At 39.5% G+C, this 18301-nt stretch overlaps 2 protein-coding genes across 8 annotated transcripts; both read left to right on the forward strand.

Annotated features, from left to right (window-relative positions):
- The first annotated feature begins 9602 nt into the window (after positions 1-9602).
- Positions 9603-13873, forward strand: LOC112196744 (1-aminocyclopropane-1-carboxylate oxidase homolog 1-like). 6 transcript variants are annotated; one of them, XM_040518370.1, is made up of 4 exons: positions 9604-10244; positions 10881-11202; positions 11626-11912; positions 13742-13873. In XM_040518370.1, exons 1-3 carry the CDS (start codon positions 9709-9711, stop codon positions 11875-11877), a joined length of 1110 nt encoding a protein of 369 aa, XP_040374304.1. In that variant the 5' UTR covers positions 9604-9708; the 3' UTR covers positions 11878-11912; positions 13742-13873. The 6 variants fall into 6 exon arrangements, with proteins under 6 accessions (XP_040374306.1, XP_040374304.1, XP_040374305.1 ...); XM_040518371.1 differs by having other exon boundaries at positions 13753-13872; XM_024337164.2 differs by having other exon boundaries at positions 13614-13754.
- LOC112196742 (1-aminocyclopropane-1-carboxylate oxidase homolog 1-like) lies at positions 11780-16120 on the forward strand. 2 transcript variants are annotated; one of them, XM_024337160.2, is made up of 4 exons: positions 11780-11912; positions 13742-14299; positions 14989-15310; positions 15579-16120. In XM_024337160.2, the coding sequence occupies exons 1-4, from the start codon at positions 11902-11904 to the stop codon at positions 15828-15830; spliced, it is 1143 nt and encodes a 380-aa protein (XP_024192928.2). In that variant the 5' UTR covers positions 11780-11901; the 3' UTR covers positions 15831-16120. The 2 variants fall into 2 exon arrangements, with proteins under 2 accessions (XP_024192928.2, XP_040374303.1); XM_040518369.1 differs by having other exon boundaries at positions 11786-11912; positions 13753-14299.
- The last annotated feature ends 2181 nt before the right edge of the window (positions 16121-18301 follow it).

Here is an 18301-nt window from a genome sequence, read left to right on the forward strand (position 1 = left end):
AGGCAAAAATCTTAATTTTAGGAGAAATATTTAGCTTCCAAACTTTATTCAAAATTTGAGATTTTGAATGAGGGTTGATCTGGCCGGTCATATTGTATCAAGATGCACTTTTAATTGAAAAAGTACTAGAAGAAGAAAGTCCCCAAATGAATTCATCTGTAGTAGGAATTATAGGAAGAGGAATAGCAACTATCTTATCAACAACATCGATAGGTAAGACTGACATCAAAGCTTGTTTGTTCCAAGTAGAATGATGTATAAAATTAGTCACTAAGTGACCAGTCTAAATTATTCCTATCTTGCTCAGGAGTCAAATAGTAAAGTAGAAAAGGAAAAGCCCAGTTGAAGGACCAAAAAATAATTGACATACCATCCCCAACAATCCATCTCAGGCCTTTAATGATGATGTTTCTAGCATCAAGGATGCCTCTCCAACATTGGAGGCGTTGAAAAGATTCAATCAAACACAGAGACGTCGTGGACAATAGTGAAAGAATGCATCATACAGCTATTGGTTCTATCCTGGGGTGGGGATTAAAAAAAAAAGAAAAAAAAGTTATTGGTTCTATCCAGTTAGGTCCAATGGATGTTGTCTATGCAAGAAGTGATGTATAGATGATCATGTTATTAAGTCATATGTTTGGGTCAAATGGAAGTCTAAAATGGCATAGTTTTAATTATTTACAATGTAGTTTTATTTTGGATTAAATTCAGTTTACCCATATTTTCATGTTAGTTCCTGTACTCTCAATTTAATCAGTTTACCCCTGGAGATTTACAATTCCAGTCACCCGTGTCCAATTCCACTGGCTCCATCCAAATTGGATGTTAAATCAGACTGTTGGGTTTGAAATGGAATGACTTTTTGAGGGTTTAGTGGCTGAATTACCAACCTAACCCTGAGCTTGTTTTCCCTCTCAGTGTTCCAAAACCTCGATCAGTTCCCTCTCAAATAAACCTAAAAAAATTAAACAATAGCACGATTCCCCATTTTAGATCTAAACCCAATTTCGAAACCAAAGAACACTCCCTGAACACGTTACGGGGAGGAGAAGAGGGATTGAAACCCAGAACCTGTTACGGAGGTTGGAACCCGTTACGGACCCCAGAACCCTTTATGGAGGATGGAAAGAAAGAACCCGATACCAAGAAGCATCGGGGCAAAATGGCGGATGATGAATGGACACCGCGAGAGGAAATGGCAGGAGAGGAGCTTCCTAATTACAGTGAGTTAATTTGAATTGATTGTTTTTTGTTTCGATTTGGGTTTTGTTATGGGTATTAGGGTTTCGGGTAGGGCTTCGGTTTTAGGGATTTGTATTCCATTTTGGGGTAGAGGATGAAGTGGGGGTTTCAGGTTTAGAGACTGGGTTAGAATATATGATTTAGAAATGAAATCTCAGCAAGTTGGGGCAATGTATTGGGGTTTATTGTTTGTTTGTGTTTATGGTGATGAATAAAGTACTGCAGATAATGCAGAAAGTTGTTGGGTGCTGAGTTAGGTCTTTAAGTATTGTAATGGTGGTCCTAGTATGAATTAAAGTATACGGCTGCTTGCATAAGGACTGTTGTAGTCCTATTATATTGTAAAGAACGTTGCTGTTAGAAGAGGTGGTCCTAGTTGTAAACTTCTTTGTTGTTAGAAGAGGTGGTCCTAGCTGTAAAGAATGTTGCTGTTGTGGTCCTTTATGGTATGTTGCTGGTGTGGTCCTTCAGGGTTTGTCTTAGTGTTCTTTGTGTTTCACTTTTTCATTCATGAGACTTTGCTCTGTGCATTATTTTTGGGATTTTTATTTTGATAGAGCTTTGATTTTTTTTTTTCTTTTTTTTCCAAAAGTAGGTCACCCAGATTATTTTACCGTGAAGATGTACCATGGGGGTTATTTTAAGGAGAACCAATATATAGGTGGGAAGTTGTCCTATTATGACTGTTGATAAGGACAAGATGTCACTTGTGGAAGTTGATGGTATGGTTAGGGGGCTGAACAAGACTATAGTGGAAAGAGGATAGATTATTGGTATTAGGTTCGGACTGAGGATGAAGCTTTAACAAAGCTTTCCACTGATCTTGATGCTGTTACAATGTGCTTGTGTGTTCCACAAATTAGGCTTGTTATTATATACTTGGATCATTGGGATCTTAAGAGGGACTATGTAGAGATAGATGATGATGAGGACGTTGAGCTGTTTATGTATGAAGAAGATGAGTTCCATGATTTTGCTTATAGTCAAGCTGGTTCATGTGGAGTTGTTATCGAAGAATTGCCAGATTCACCGAGGAGGAAGCCAGGGGTAGTGATAAAGAAACTTCCAGATTCACCAAGGAAAGATGTCCGTAGGACAGCAAAGAAGGCTTCTGGAATTGTGATAAGGGAGTTGGAATGGCATCCAACTGTGCCTATTCAATCTAGCCAAGTGGGAGTGCAATGATCCTAAAGATAAAGGTAAGAAAAAAATGGTGGATGAAAGACTTGATGCCACCATGTTTGCTAACCTAGACAACCTTGTGGATGTTAATGTGTCCACCTATGAAACAAGGAGCTCTAGATCTAGTGTACCTAATGAAGAGGATGGTGATGCTTATGATTCCAATGATTCTGAAGGTTTGCTATATGAGGATAGTTCAAAAGATGAAGACTATGATCCTTTATTTGACAGTGAAGACTATAATGAGTATGGTGTAGATGATGATTGGATGGGTGACATGGAAACAGAGTTTAATGATAGGGTTCAGTGGATTGGAGGAGTTAGTGAAGGGTCCAATGCTGCAAATATGGATAATGAGGGAGATATGCAAGGTGAGGACAATGAACCAATGTATGGAGCAATAGATTCTGATGAGGAATGCATTGGGAAAGAAGCTGACTTAGATAGAGAGGAAGAAGGGGATGGATTACCCGAGTTCAACCCTAAAACTAATATGGTCAACCCTCATTTTTGCAAAGGCATGAAGTTTGCAACTGCTAAGATTTTGAGAGCTGCCATTAGAGAGAGGGAAATTTAGAGAGGGTGGGAAGCTGTGTTTGTGAAGAGTGATAGATTAAGAATAAGGGTGATTTGTAAAGCTGAAAATTGCCCCTTCAAGTTATATGCCTCTAGAATGCAACATGAGGACACTTTGCAAATCAAGACCTATAATCCAAAACACACTTGTGCTAGAGTGTATGCAAACGGCATGATTAGGACACCTTACTTGATAGAGAAATTTGCTGAGCAGATTAAGCTCAACCCAAATTGGTCATTAGGTATAGAAGTTTACTGATTTTCATTTAGTTCCTATCATTTTGTAGTAGAGTGTTTTTCTGATTGCACTTTTTTTTTTGTATAGAATCACTTGCACAAGCAATGACAGCCACTGTCAAGGCAAGAGTGTCAACTCAGCAAGCTTATAGAGCAAAGAAGGCTGCCTTGTAGCTTCTAGAGGCCTCCATCAAAGAGCAATATGCAAGAATAAGAGACTATGCAGCTGAGCTTAAAAGAGTGGACCCAAACACAACTATAGACATCAAGTGTGACTTCTTGGATGAAGAGCAATTACCTGTGTTCAGGAGAATGTATGTGTATTTGGGAGTACTAAAGATGGGTTTCAGAGCTGGATGCAGGTCAGTACTTGGGCTAGATGGTTGCCATTTGAAGAGCTGTTATGGGGGTCAACTATTAATTGCTGTGGGATTAGATGCGAACAACACAACCTAGGTTTTGTCCTATGCTATGGTAGAAATGGAGAGTAAAGACAGCTGGGAGTGGTTTCCGGACCTTTTAGTGAAGGATCTGAACATAAGGGATGAGGGAGCTGGGTGGACCTTCATATCAGATAAACAAAAAGGATTGTTACCAGCTTTTGCTGAAGTCATACCTTGCAGAACACAGATTTTGTGTTCGACACTTGTGGACAAACTTCAACAAGTTGTTTCCGGGCAAGGTGTTAAAGGACCAGCTTTAATTTGGGCATGTGCAAAGTCAACTATCGAGAACTATTTTATTAAGGAAATGGTCCTGATGAAACAACTGGACCCATTGGCATATGATTGGCAATTACGTAAGTAAACTTGTTTCACAGAGTTTCTGTTTTTAAAGTTTACGCACTTTTTCCAAGCATTGACATTAATGTTACCATTTTCAACTTTGTTTGTAGATCCTGAAAGGTCATCGAAGCACTAGTCTAGGGCATACTTTAGCACCCATCTTAAGTGTGACATCCTGTTGAATAACTTGTGCAAGAGCTTCAACACTTTTATAGTACCAGCAAGATCAAAGCCAATTGTAAGCTGTTTTGAAGAAATCAGGGTTAAGCTCATAAGGAGGATCCATATGAGGAGGGATAAGATGCAAAGATTAGAAGAAACAATCTGCCCCAACCGAAGGAGCTCTTGGAGAAGAACAAGGTCAAAGCTGCAACATATTGCATTCCTAGTGGATCAGGTGGACCTGAAATTGAGGTTGAGAGTATAGGGGCAGCAAATACGTGGTCAACCTTCAAACACACACTTGTGCATGCAGGAGATGGGAATTAACTGGCATCCCATGTAAACATGCTGTTGTAGCCATCAATTACATGAGGCAAGCCTGTGAGGACTTTGTAGATCATTGTACCTAAAGAAGACATACATGGCTACTTACAACAACACAATCAAACCTGTTAATGGTATGGATCTGTGGTCAAAGAGTGCTGAACCTCCAATTCTTCCCCCCAATACACAAGGCAGCCGGGGAGACCAAGAACAAAGAGGATCAAGAGTGCAGCTAAGAAGGTAGAAATTAGAGGTATAAAGCTTGGCAAGGTGCAGAGGTCTCTCAAATGTAGCAACTGTCATGAAGTTGGCCACAATGTCAAGACCTGTCATAGACACTTGCCACCCAAGAACAAGACCTCAACAACCAGTAAGAAGAAGAGGAAGTTAGATGAACCAACATCCGAAACTCAGGTATGAATTTTATACATTCTGGAATTTTTTTGATTCATGTGTATTTATGTGAACTTATTAGTGTACTTGTGTGCTTTAGACCAATACTAAGATAAAGGAGCTATTGACAAAGAATGAGCTGAGGAAGAAGGTACAACTTAGGGCAGATAAGCTTAAGGTAATGTTCTATGCATTGCATTGATTGTGTGGTTTGTTGTGACTTTGTTGCTGTTTTAAATGGTGTTGTTGCCTCATATTTGTAGAAAAAGAGAGATGAAAAGAAGGCAGCAATAGCAAGAGCATCAAATGCTTCAGGGAAGACAAAGGGTAGACCTGCAAGAACATCAACAACTGACTTGGATATACATTTACGCAAGCGTACGTATCATTGTCAATATAGGGAAATATTATGCCCAAAGTTTATCGTACCACGGGGATTAGTGGCTAACCCACAATCCTTGGGTAATCGGAAATAAAGACACTTAGCAAACAAAGAAAAGAAAAAGTAGATAAAAAAAAATGTTAATCTAAGGCACCAAGCCTTAGCAATGCTCGGCTTTGGCTTTGGTTTTCACCAAAGCCTAATCAAAACTAAGAGCCTAATGATGACTATTTACAATGAGGTAGAAATTCAATATTTTGAGAGTTGATTTTAGGTTACCAAAAAGTAATGAAATGTAAAGCAATTAATAAAAATGCAAAGAAATTAATAAAAGTGTAAACAATATAAATGGGAATGTCAGGTGCTAGGGAGGATCCTTCACCAAATCTCATGTGTCGGAAGCTAATCTAATGTAGATGCATATTTCCTACTTTGGCGGTAGTCGTATCCAAGGCGGTTCAACGCTCAAGGACCGAAATTCCCTTTCATGGTATTCCTACTCCGGTTCAAGGGTCGTAGGAACTCACTTGGTATGAATTAGAGCCGGTTCAAGGGTCACTAATTCACATCAAGAGGCGTAGAGATCGTGGAATTAGACTACTGAGCGACCCGCCCCCGCAATCATGCAACGGGTGTAAATCACCATGCTTGTAATCCCTCGAATACGAAATTGAAGGTTTCTAGCTTAGGAATTAGAGGGGGTCAAGTCTCTAACTCTGTCCTAGACATGCTCAAAATACACACCCTAGAGTTGACTAGGCTCCTAGACATGCATTTTAACCCAACAAAAATAGATATAAGCATCCATCATATGAAAATTGCATCATTACATTAAATTAAACATTTTTTACACAAAATTTGGGTTAGGGACACAACCCTAAACCCCAACAAGAAAATTACTCACAACCCATAATCATGGACATCAAAATTACAAAATTCAAATACAAAAGAGAAGAGAAGTGTAGGAGAAAACAAGAATAATCACAAATAGCTAAAAAGATAGCATGACTAGTCTTGAATTACAACTCCTACAATTACCCAAGTCTTGAATCTTGTAGAGGAGAGGCCTTTGATGAATCCTTGAAGCTTTGGGTGAGTAATTCCTTGAAATCCCTAAAATAAAACTAAAGAAAAGAGGAAAAATGGAGGGAGAGCAGCCCAAAGCGGCTGCCTCTGTTTTGGTGGTTTCGGCTACTGTTGCTCTTCGTCTTTCGGGTCTCCCTCATATGAATAGGGTTGGTGCTATATATATAAATCAAGAGAGAGTAGAGAATGGGTTGATGAGCGGTTGATGTTGGTTTAGAAGAGGGTAAGGGACACGTGGTAACCAAATGTGGGAGAGAAGGAAGAATAAATCAATTATGCCTTTTGTCAAGCCCACGTGCTCTCCTTTTGTTAATTAAACAAAACAATTAAATATGTTGTTTAATTAATCATGCTTCTTGGCTGCTTCCTTACAACCCACGTGACCCACCTCTTGATAATTAAACATAATTACCAAATCTTTCTTCCATTTAATTTATTGTTGACTACGATTGATCACGTCGATATTTTCGTCTTTTTATCGAAACTCCATTTTGCTCCAATTTTGCATCGTTTTCTCCCGAAATCCACAACTCCGCTTATTTACTACAATATAAATAAAAATAGATTAATTACATAATAATTACATAATAATTACTTTAGAGATTAGCTTAATTTTAGTGCTTAGAACGTAATTACGCGCATAAAAATGCGTGTAATCAACAACCCTGAAACCTGCTCTTGTTTGGCTCCAGTTTTGTTGAGCTGGTCAACAGTCTCTTTTTTGCGCGGGCGTGCCAGCACCGTTCGGGTGCGGTCATCGGGGGTGTCCCTTGACCTGACTTCTTTCAAGTGATTGTTGACGAAGAGAGCACCAACCTCGTCGCTGGGGTCTTTGTGCCTCGTGATGAGGACTTTTGCTTATCTTCTTCTTGCGTCACCAAATCGATACTCGATGTTGTAGATCGAGCAGAGCGAGAACCACCGGGAAGTGAGGAGAACTTGCTAAAGCGTGACTTTAGCTTGGCTGGGTTGTTAGGGCGTTACCCTTGCTTAGCTGGTTCTGTAACCGTTGTGGTCGCTGCACTACCGTCGTCTCTCGAGGAGAGTAGGACCGAAGTACGTTGACAGAGGGTTTGGTGGCACTAATAGTCGGCTCCTGAGGAGACTAGGACTTAGAGTGTGATCACCGATAAGAGAAAGAGAAGGAGAGGAGTTGCTCTTAGAGAGGTTGCTCTAGAGAGAACTTAGATCATCTTAGAGATGTTTGTTGTTGAATGAATTGGTGTTCGATTTGGTCGTGGTACTACAATCGGCTCCCGAGGAGACTAGGATCGAAGCACGTTGACAGAGGGTTTGGTGGCACTGAAAGTTGGCTTCTAAGAAGACTAGGACTAGGAGTGTGATCACCGGTAAGAGAAAGAGAAGGAGAGGAGTTGTTCTTAGAGAGGTTGCTCTAGAGAGAACTTAGATCATCTTAGAGATGTTTGTTGTTGAATGAATTTGTCTGTTGTTGTCTTGTTTTTGCCTCTATATATAGGCTTCCAAGCAACACTATTTGGCCTTTAAACAAATCATAATGGAGCACTTAATGGGATCATGATGGAGCATTTATGAGATTATGGAGCACTTATGAGATTATGGAATTGTTAGGTTTAAGCACTTAAAACACTAATGGAATGTTAGGTTTAAGCACTTAAAACACTAATGGAATGTTAGGTTTAAGCACTTAAAACACTAATGGAATGTTAGGTTTAAGCACTTTCTGCTCCTTTTTTGCTGCAGCTATATCTCTACCAAGTTCTCAAAATGAACCTTCGACTTCTTCATATCAAATGATCCATAATGAGTGTAGATCATTGTGACAAATTTTCAGAGATTTCTTCCATGTGGTTGGGCCGGAAATGCTGCTGGACCTCTTACAGGTCCAGTTTTCCAGTTTTGATTCTGTAGAAAATAGGACTGATTTTTTTGAAGGCCTTCCACTAAAAACTATCTCTGGAACTCTTCATAAGAAATGATCCTTAGGATGTCTAGAATGAATCTGGAAAGTTTCAGCTCATTTCGATTTCATTTGGTTAGTCTGCCACCCCTCCTTCCTTGTCTAGCTCGGTTTCTCCTAGCCGAAGTAGGAAAATATGCTAAAGTTGACTTTTCATACTTCCATAGTAGGCTTTATTTAGCCTCTAAATATATATTTCGAGCTTGTCAACAATATATAGCTTGAGCCACTGATATTGGCTCAATTTCTCCAAGACGTGCCTTGTCAGGCCAAAATATTTATTTTGGGTCCAAACAGCTCTTACTCAAGCTCGTCGGCCAGCATTGTCAAATCCTCCTCCCAAGCCTTCATCGTCTTCTAAGCAAGCAGCCCCATGTAGGTCATCTATCAGAATCAAGGAAAAGGAAGGGAAAAAATAGGCGTATGTACTGTATGTTGTCTTATTAGCATGCCCTAAACTTTATCGTATTTGGTTTATGTTGTAGTCTTTTGTGCAACCTTGAGCTATGTAACTTGGTTGCTAGCTCAAATCTTTTGAGAAGATGATTAGAGCTAAGTCCCATTGCAACTTTGATTTTTTGGTTTTATGGATGTAAAGTACTGATATTCATCCAATGGCATGCTAATGCTAAAGACAATGTATGTTCTATTTTGTTCTATGAAATATATTAAGACTATGCTTTAATCCTATATGTTTGTAGTTCAAGCAAATTTGGAATTTTTCAGAAAAAATGTCGTTTGTTTAAGGGTTCAGCTCAATTTTAAGAACTTGTTGGATTTAGTCTTTCTCACTTTTTAACAAACTTTTTGCTCTTAGTCAACTTTTGCTTTGTTATATTATTATAATATGAAGTTATATATTTATGTCTAAATTTTTAAATTTTGGAGCCAATTGTGTTAAAATGACCGATTTAGCCCTCCTTGGTCTGATTTAACGTCTAATTTGGACAGAGCCAAAGGAATTGGACACTGGTGACTAGAATTGTAAATTTTCGAGGGTAAAATAATTAAATTGAGAGGATAGAGACTAACATGAAAATACATCCAAACCTCAAGAGGAATAAACTGAATTTAATTATTTTATTTTTGATATAAAAATTTGTCATTATAAGGATGAAGTTTACAAATATTCATACTTTCACTTCAGACATGGAAACCACATGTGAATGTGTGATTACTTGTCAATTAGTGCAATTAGTCGTTATTCAATAAAGGTTGCAGGACTTTTGGTCGGCCACAATAATAATTCCTTGGCGTCTACTTGCAAGTTGCAATGCGGTGTTTGTTAAAATATTGTCCTCTGCTCACTGAACTTTTACATGCACTTCTTTTATGAATCCTACTGTCCAGTCTGAGATTTCGAACATGCATTAGGCTTTACCTTAGCTGATACGAAGATGGCAGCTACCAATAAAAATGATGTTTCTACCATCTATGACAGAAAAAGTGAACTGAAAGCTTTTGATGACACAAAGGAAGGTGTTAAAGGCCTTGTTGATGCTGGCATAACCGAGATACCTCGGATCTTTTATCATCCACCTGATGAGTACTCCATTCACAATACCTCTGATTCAGAAGAAGAGCAGTTCAGTGTTCCAGTCATAGACCTCAAGGGCCTTTCAGATCCAACTAAACGAAAGGGGATCGTTGCAGCCGTTGCAGAAGCATCAGAATCTTGGGGCTTTTTTCAAATTGTCAACCATGGAATATCTGTTGATGTGCTTGAGGAGATAAAGGATGGGGTACGAGGGTTTTTTCAGCAGGATACTGCTGTGAAGAAACAGTTTTACACTCGCGATAACTTCAGTAGTCCATTCGTCTACAATAGCAACTTTGATTTGTATAGTGCACCAGCGACTCATTGGAGGGATTCTTTCACGTGGTACATGATCACTCCTACTCCTAAGACAGAGGACCTGCCAGAAGTATGCAGGTATGTGACAATGACATAATTCTTACATACAATTCTGTCTATAACTGGTAAATCTACGAAGCTAATTAGTTTACTTCAGATTCAATCATTCAATCATGAATTAGATGGTATGTTGTATGAGTTGATTCTTCCGACGTTTCAGTAAATTAATCCACGTACTGACCAGCTTAATGGTTGATCACTCGCTATCCTTCAGTTGGTCGAAAACCCATCGTACAAGAACAGAGATTTATATAGATGTATAGCATCACTTATTCTAGTTGCTTAGCCTGTGACAACTGACAAGTGGTATCAGCTGGCCCAGTTCCTTATCTGATATTGCAGTTGTTTTAGGGTAGAATGCCATGGACAACAATTTCGACCTAACAGGCTAAATCTTATTGCTCGAGTTACAAACACCCTGTCCCGGACAATAGGTTGTAATGAAGAAACTGCCATTTCTGCACATATCCATTTTGTATTTTACAAGTTACCAGCCATTTACAATTATACTTGAGGAATTGGTCATTAGATGAAGAAATATTTGGAGACTCAAGTTTATATACATATGTATATAAATATATATTTTTTCTTCTTAAGTGCAAGATATGAAGGATATGACAACCTCATATGCTCTTTTGGGTTTCCAATTTGCAGAGAGATACTTGTTGAATACTCAAATCAAGTAAGGAAGTTGGGGAAGCTATTGTTTGAGTTGTTGTCTGAGGCTCTTGGGCTAAAGCAAAGTCACTTGAATGACATAGATTGTAATGAGGGGCTTTTGGTTACAGGCCATTACTATCCTGCTTGTCCACAACCAGAATTAACAGTAGGCATAAGCAAGCATGCAGATAGGACCTTCATCACTGTTCTTCTGCAAGATAATGTTGGTGGTCTTCAAGTCCTTCATCATAACATGTGGATTGATGTAAACCCTGTGCCGGGTGCCCTAGTGGTTAACATTGGAGATTTTCTACAGGCAAGTATAATATAATTCACTAGTGGTTAACATTGTCCTTCATCAGAACAATTGTTCTTTATCTTTTATAGATAATACAATTGATTTTTGTTTAATTACAGGGAAAAGAAATCGGTAGTTTTGGTTCTTGTGGTTTGAGTAGTACTTTTTCACTTTTCTCTTTCTACATGGATATTTTGTTAATTAAGTTGGCGGATATGTTGATATGGCCTTAGCTTGACCATTAATAAAGTGTAAGGATAGGATTGAAATAGTGAAGACAAAGTAAATAATGAACAAAGTTGGTAAGTTGGCATAAAGAGAGAAAAAGAAAAGGAAATACCGTTTATGATTGCACAGGCTGTGATATGTCTTCTATTTTTGATTCAATCTGGTTTCCTGCTTTGGTTTTTCATATTGACTAGTATTCTTTCAAGGTTGCAGCTTATATCAAATGACAGATTCAAGAGTGTAGAACACAGGGTGCTGGCAAACCATAGAGGTCCCAGAATCTCAGTTGCAGGTTTTTTCAGCACAGGATTGCTGCCATTGGGAAAGCTCTACGGACCAATTAAGGAGATATTATCAGAAGACAATCCTCCAAAGTACAGGGAGACCACTTTAAGGGACTATCATGCATACTACAGAGAAAAAGGCCTTGATGGGAGGTCTGCCTTGACTCATTATAAGCTTTGACCTAGAGACAGAGGAGCCCCTGCCATGAACACAAGGTGTCATACTAAATTATCTTCTTGTAGTATTACTCTTCAGGCATACATTGGTTTCTATCATTGTAATAGTTATGAGTGATGTACTTGATACTTAAGTGTTTGGTTATGACTTTCGACTTTTTAAATTATTTGCAAATGAAACTCTAAAGAAGATGATGAATAGCTTGCGATGATCAGCTTATTTATAGTAATATGATTTCCTACTATTGCAGTAATAAGTTGTTTTAGTTCTGTTTGTGGTTATGACTTTGAATAATATCTATGTAGACTATAATTATCGTTTGTGAGTATGGTCATTTCTATTATTTTGAGTTTTAAATATATTTTTACTACATTTTAGTAAGCTAAAGTTGCAAGGACTCAGAAATACTCTTCTTTCTTTCTTTCTTTCCAGCTTGATATGTAGAAAAACACAATTGATTTTTTGTCAAATTGTCCGATTTGTAGATAAGATTAGAGAGTGACTTTTTATACATGTGTGTGTGTGTGTATATAGATCCTATCCAAAGCGAGGCCTCGCTTTTAAATTTCAGAGCGAGGTTAGGGTTTAGAGTCACTTTTCGGTCTCATATCCATATCTCGACCGTTCAGGTTTTAGATACTAATGTATAGATCATTTCTGCAAAATTTCAGTCAAATTGATGGTCGTTAAGGTATTGATAACTGCCTTAAAGATAGTACGGTTCAGGTTGGACAGATTTAGTTTGTCTATTGGTTTAAACGAGTTAGATACCTTAATAGATCATCAATTTGGTTGAAATTTTGCAGAGATGATTTATACATTAGTACCCAAAAATTGAACGATCGAGATGTGGATATGAGACCGAAAAGTGACCCTAAACCCTAACCTCGCTCTGGATAGGATCTGTATATATATATATATATATATATATATATATATATATATATATATATATATTCTTTTTAAGTGAAACATATGAATGATATGACAACCTCTTATGCTCTTTCGGTTTTCCAATTTGCAGAGAAATACTTCCAATTTCCAATCTTCAGGCAATGCATTGTTTTCTATCATTATAATAGTTATATGAGTGATGTACTTGTTACTTGGGTGTTTGGCTATGACTTCCTATTTTCTTAATCGTTTGCAAATGAAATTCTAAAGAAGATTATGAAGAGCTTGTTACGATCATCAGGTTATTTTGAGTAGAATGATTTCCTACTATTGGAGCAATAAGTTGTTAAGAGTAAACAACGATAGTCTGTAAAAAGAAGATCAGGTTATTTTGAGTAGAATGATTTCCTACTATTGGAGCAATAAGTTGTTAAGAGTAAACAACGATAGTCTGTAAAAAGAAGATCAACAGTAAACCATTCAGTATATACTGCGGGTGCAGTTTGAAAGCTCCCATCAGCAGATATGGTCTGTAGCTTGCGTTACTATTATTATGAGTTTTAAATATATTTTTCTACTACATTTTAGTCAACTAAAGGTTGCAAGGACTGTGTTTTAGAAATATTCATTTTTCAGTTTCATATGTAGAAAAAACTATTTGATCTTTTGTCAAATGGGATACAGTCACTTTTTGGCATTTCTCCTTTGTATGGACACAGAAGTATATCGTTTGGTATATACTTCCAGTCCTCATACACTTCTGGTATTAATCTTGAAATATTCGTTTTTCAGCTTCATATGTAGAAAAAACTATTTGATCTTTTGTCAAATTGTGCAACTTGTAGATATTCAATTAAGGATACGAAGTCGCTTTTCGGCATACTCCTTTGTATGGACGCAGAAGTATATCGTTTGGTATATGCTAGCCATCCTCATACACTTCTGGTATTAATCTTATTTAAGATGCATTAAGCTTTACCATAGCACAGACCAAGATGGTGGCTACCAACAGAAATGAGGTTCCAACCAACTATGACAGAAAACATGAACTAAAAGCTTTTGATGATACAAAGGAAGGTGTTAAAGGCCTTGTTGATGCTGGAATAACCGAGATTCCTCGAATTTTTTATCATCCACCAGATGAGTATTCCATCGACAATACCTCTGATTCAGAAGAAGTCCGGTGTAGCATTCCAGTCATAGACGTCGAAGGCCTCTTCGATCAAACAAAACGAAAGGAGATTGTTGCAGCAGTTGGAGAAGCATCAGAGACTTGGGGCTTCTTTCAAATTTCCAATCATGGAATACCTTTTGATGTGCTGGAGGAGATGAAGGATGGGGTACGTGGGTTTTATGAGCAGGATACTGAAGTGAAGAAACAGTATTATACTCGTGATGACTCCAGTAGTACAGTAGTCTACAACAGCAACTTTGATCTGTATAGTGCACCGGCAACTAATTGGAGGGATAGTTTACTGTGTTATATGGCTCCTACTCCTCCTAAGACGGAAGACTTTCCTGAAGTATGCAGGTATGTGATAAGTGTTCAACTCTTTTATCTATGTGCTATTCTTGGTAAGTTTATGCATGACTGTGTTTAGTTAATTCAGATTCCATTGTCAATTAGATGGTATGATTATGTTTTGACATTTCCACTTTGGTAACTAAGAGGGAAGTTATACATTGACCAGCTTAAGGGTATAGATGTGTTGGACAACCGACCCATCAGATAAGTACTCGTAAGAATTATACAGATGGGTTAGCATCACATAAGAAGCTAGTCTCAGCTAGTACTTAGCCTGTGTCAGAACTGGCCCAGTTGCTTATGATTTTGGTGGGGTTTAGGGTAGAATGCCATGGACATGAAGAATCATATATCAGATAAGAGAGAGTGATCTCTTGGTTTCGTCTATGAATGAGTAAGCAATATTATTATAGGCTAGTTGGTTGGCTTGAATTACAAAAACCCTGTCCCTGGTAATAGGTTGTGTTGAAGAAATTACCATTCTGCATAAAAGCAACTTTGTATTTAACAAGTATGAAGCCATTTACAATTGGATATAGGTTGATATACAAAAAGGAATTGGTCAATAGAAAAATAAAATTGCAGATATGTTATACTGTAATAGTTAAACATATGATATAATTTTGTTTTAGGAGAAACGAGATGGTATATATGACTGCCTCGTATGCTAGCTTTTGTGGGTTTCCAATTTGCAGAGAAATTCTTGTTGAATACTCGAAGCAAGTAATGAAGTTGGGGAAGCTATTGTTTGAGTTGTTATCCGAGGCTCTTGGGCTAAATCCAAGTCACTTGAATGACATAGATTGCAGTGAGGGGCTTATAGTTTTAGGCCATTATTATCCTGCTTGTCCGCAACCAGAGTTAACAATAGGCACAAGCAAGCATGCAGATAATAGCTTCATGACTGTCCTTCTGCAGGATCATATTGGTGGGCTTCAAGTCCTTCATCAGAACAAATGGATTGATGTACCCCATGTACCGGGTGCTTTAGTCGTTAACATCGGAGATTTTGTACAGGCAAGTTTAAGCATCGATCGTTTCTTTTATCTTTCTAAATAACACAATCGAGTTGAAATGTGAAGTCAAATTGAACAATGAACAAATTTTTGAGTTGCAATGATAAAGAAAGAAAATACTGTTATACTATGATTTCACAGATCATGAATGTCTATTCTAGTTGGCTGGTCTAGGATGTTATGTTTAGGATATGTCTCAGTACTTATTTCAGTCTAGTTTCCTGTTGGGATTTTCATGTTGAATTAATAGAATTCTTTTGAGGTTGCAGCTTATATCAAATGACAGATTCAAGAGTGTTGAGCACAGGGTACTGGCAAACCATAGAGGTCCCAGGGTATCAGTTGCAAGCTTTTTTAGCACAGGATTGCTGCCTTCGACAAAGCTCTACGGACCCATCAAGGAGTTATTATCAGAAGACAATCCTCCAAAGTATAGGGAGACCACTGTATGGGACTATAATGCCTACTATGTTAAAAAAGGCCTCGATGGGAAATCTGCCTTGTCTCATTTTAAGCTTTGAACTTGGAGGAGGAGGAGGAGCTAGACCTGCCATGAACACTCGGCGTGCTACTCAATTATACACTTATAGCAGTACTCTTTAGGCATACATTGTTTGCTTTGATTGTAATAGTTACGAGTGATGTACTTCTTAGAAAGTGTTTGGCTATGATTTCCCTATTTTCAAACTCATGTGCAAATGACATTGTTTGCTTTGATTGTAATAGTTACGAGTGATGTACTTCTTAAAGTGTTTGGCTATGATTTCCCTATTTTCAAACTCATGTGCAAATGGCATTCTAAAGAAGATAATGAAGAGCTTGTTGTGATGACCAGGTTATTTAAAGTAATATGATGAAGAGCTTTTGTTGGAGAGTTTGGCTGCTGTACATACTACTAGATAGTTCACTAGGTTTGGCAGTCAACTGGGGCCCGTAGGAAGACCTAGGTACCAGGCCACGGGCCGGGTTCACATGCCGCCATGATGGTTCGCGTCGGGGACGGCACCCTGGGCATAGAGGGGTCCGGACTTGATAAGCACAATCCATCTAAATATACACCAGAAAGCTGATATAGCCACAAGGGGACAACATGCATCCCACATCGAAGATAAGGGGAAACCCCTTTCCCTTGCTTGAGTATTAAAGCATCAGCACAACCACCTTTTACGGGTAATAACTCTTTTATCTACTATTACTCGATTCGCTTACATATATTGATACCTTACTTAGGCATCCGAGAGGCGTAAACCTTCCGGTATGGTTTACCCCTCTAACACCGTGCTCTTGATATAGGATTTAGATGAAAGCCAGGTGGTATAGCATTCTGTGTGAGGTACCCGGAGAAAGCCACCAGAAACATTGGCTAGCCAGATAGGGGTACCAAATCATGACCGAGCCAGAAGAAATGGCAGGTAAGGGTAGAAATATTGCCCGGGCACTGATATTCTCTCCGGGCACTTCATCAGTAGGGACGCCAAGTATCGGCAGAGAGGCATATGGTCTCGGATCCTTGGACCCACAGAGCACGATCAGTCCACCGGTCATCTAGGACCAAGTGGCCTCGGTCTCAGAGTTGGAGTCCATGCGAGCAGAGATCGCAGCTTTCCGGGAACAAGCCAGGATCGATCGGGAACAGCAAGGAATCGATAGGGAGACGAACCTCCTGTCACAACAGAGGCTGCAGGAATTGGAAGATGAAAACACTGCGCTTGCCCGGGCACTGGAACGGAGGCACCAGCATAATGAGGCACTCACTCAGGCCCTGACTAGAGAATCTCAGGTAACGACAGAGTTAAATGCTGCCCCCGTTCTGGGAGTAACCAGCATAGCACCGGCCCCGTCCACAGAAGCCGGTCACCGGGTCATCCATGTATTGGTGGATCTATACCCGGAAAGCTTGGGGCATATGCCAGCACCACCTTTGCCCCAGCTTACTCAAAGTGACCCACCTGCAACTGATCCAAACATGACGTTGCTCTTACAAATGAGCAACTCCTGTGTGCCCTTCAAGTAAGGATAGAGGCAGCAGAGAATAGGGACACCTGGCTGCCCCTGACCACTTACGAGGACCGTCCGGATCCTTTTACCCAACTGGTTAGAGGTGCCATTCGGTCAAACATATTAAAGCCGCTGAAGATTGACTATACAGGAATTGGGGACCAATACCAGCACCTATAGGCTTTCCGCTCACAAACAATCGCCAAGGTATACACGGATGAGGTGTGTTGTAACATGTTCCAGGAGACATTGTCAGGGGAAGCTTTGAGTTGGTTCTACGCACTGCCGGCTGGTTCTGTAGGGAATTTCAAGGAGCTCGCTGACAAATTCTTAGCTCGGTTCATCCTACGTACCGACGGGATACATACCTCGTAGGGGCTACTGAAGGTTCAGCATGGGCAGAATGAAATGTTGAAATCCTTCGTCAACCGGTGGCAAGCGGCTACCGCTAAGTGCAGGGACCTTAACAAGGAACTGGCTGAGCTGGCTTTCAGGAGGGGCTTAAGAGCTGGGAAGTTCCTCTACGGGATCAATCATCATCCCCCAGCTAGCTACGACGAGCTGATGGCCACGGCCATCAGACACGCCCAGGCTGAATTCGAAACGTATGGGGATAACATCAGACTAGAGCAGAGAACCTCTAACCAGGCCCGGGTGGCCAGGGAGGAGCGAAGAAAGCTGGAGTGGGTGCATGATCAGGGACGATCACCCCACAACTCGAGCAAGAGAAGCAAGGAGTCCTTATCCAGGTCTAGCGGTTATGTGACCACTCAATCTCACCACGAAGAGAGGGCACAGCAGGCCCCGCGAACACCACCACCACCTCGGTATGAGGTATTTACCATCCTCAACGCTTCGTATGAAACTATTTGGAACGGGAACAAAGATGAGATACCTGGACCACCACTGAGGAAGTTCCCGAAGAGTAAACTTACCCAGTAGGATACCGTAAGATTCTGTACATACCATGAAGATGTCTTCCACAATACCAACC

The sequence above is a fragment of the Rosa chinensis genome, chromosome 4, assembly GCF_002994745.2.
Source record: "Rosa chinensis cultivar Old Blush chromosome 4, RchiOBHm-V2, whole genome shotgun sequence".
Classification (NCBI taxonomy): domain Eukaryota; kingdom Viridiplantae; phylum Streptophyta; class Magnoliopsida; order Rosales; family Rosaceae; genus Rosa; species Rosa chinensis.

Excerpts from the sequence above, each read along its gene's own strand:
- LOC112196744 (XM_040518370.1), top strand. The coding sequence starts at position 9,709 with ATGGCAGCTACCAATAAAAATGATGTTTCTACCATCTATGACAGAAAA. Across the intron at positions 10,245-10,880 it reads GACCTGCCAGAAGTATGCAG|AGAGATACTTGTTGAATACT; the intron begins GTATGTGACAAT and ends TCCAATTTGCAG. Across the intron at positions 11,203-11,625 it reads ACATTGGAGATTTTCTACAG|CTTATATCAAATGACAGATT; the intron begins GCAAGTATAATA and ends TCAAGGTTGCAG.
- LOC112196742 (XM_024337160.2), top strand. Across the intron at positions 14,300-14,988 it reads GACTTTCCTGAAGTATGCAG|AGAAATTCTTGTTGAATACT; the intron begins GTATGTGATAAG and ends TCCAATTTGCAG. Across the intron at positions 15,311-15,578 it reads ACATCGGAGATTTTGTACAG|CTTATATCAAATGACAGATT; the intron begins GCAAGTTTAAGC and ends TTGAGGTTGCAG.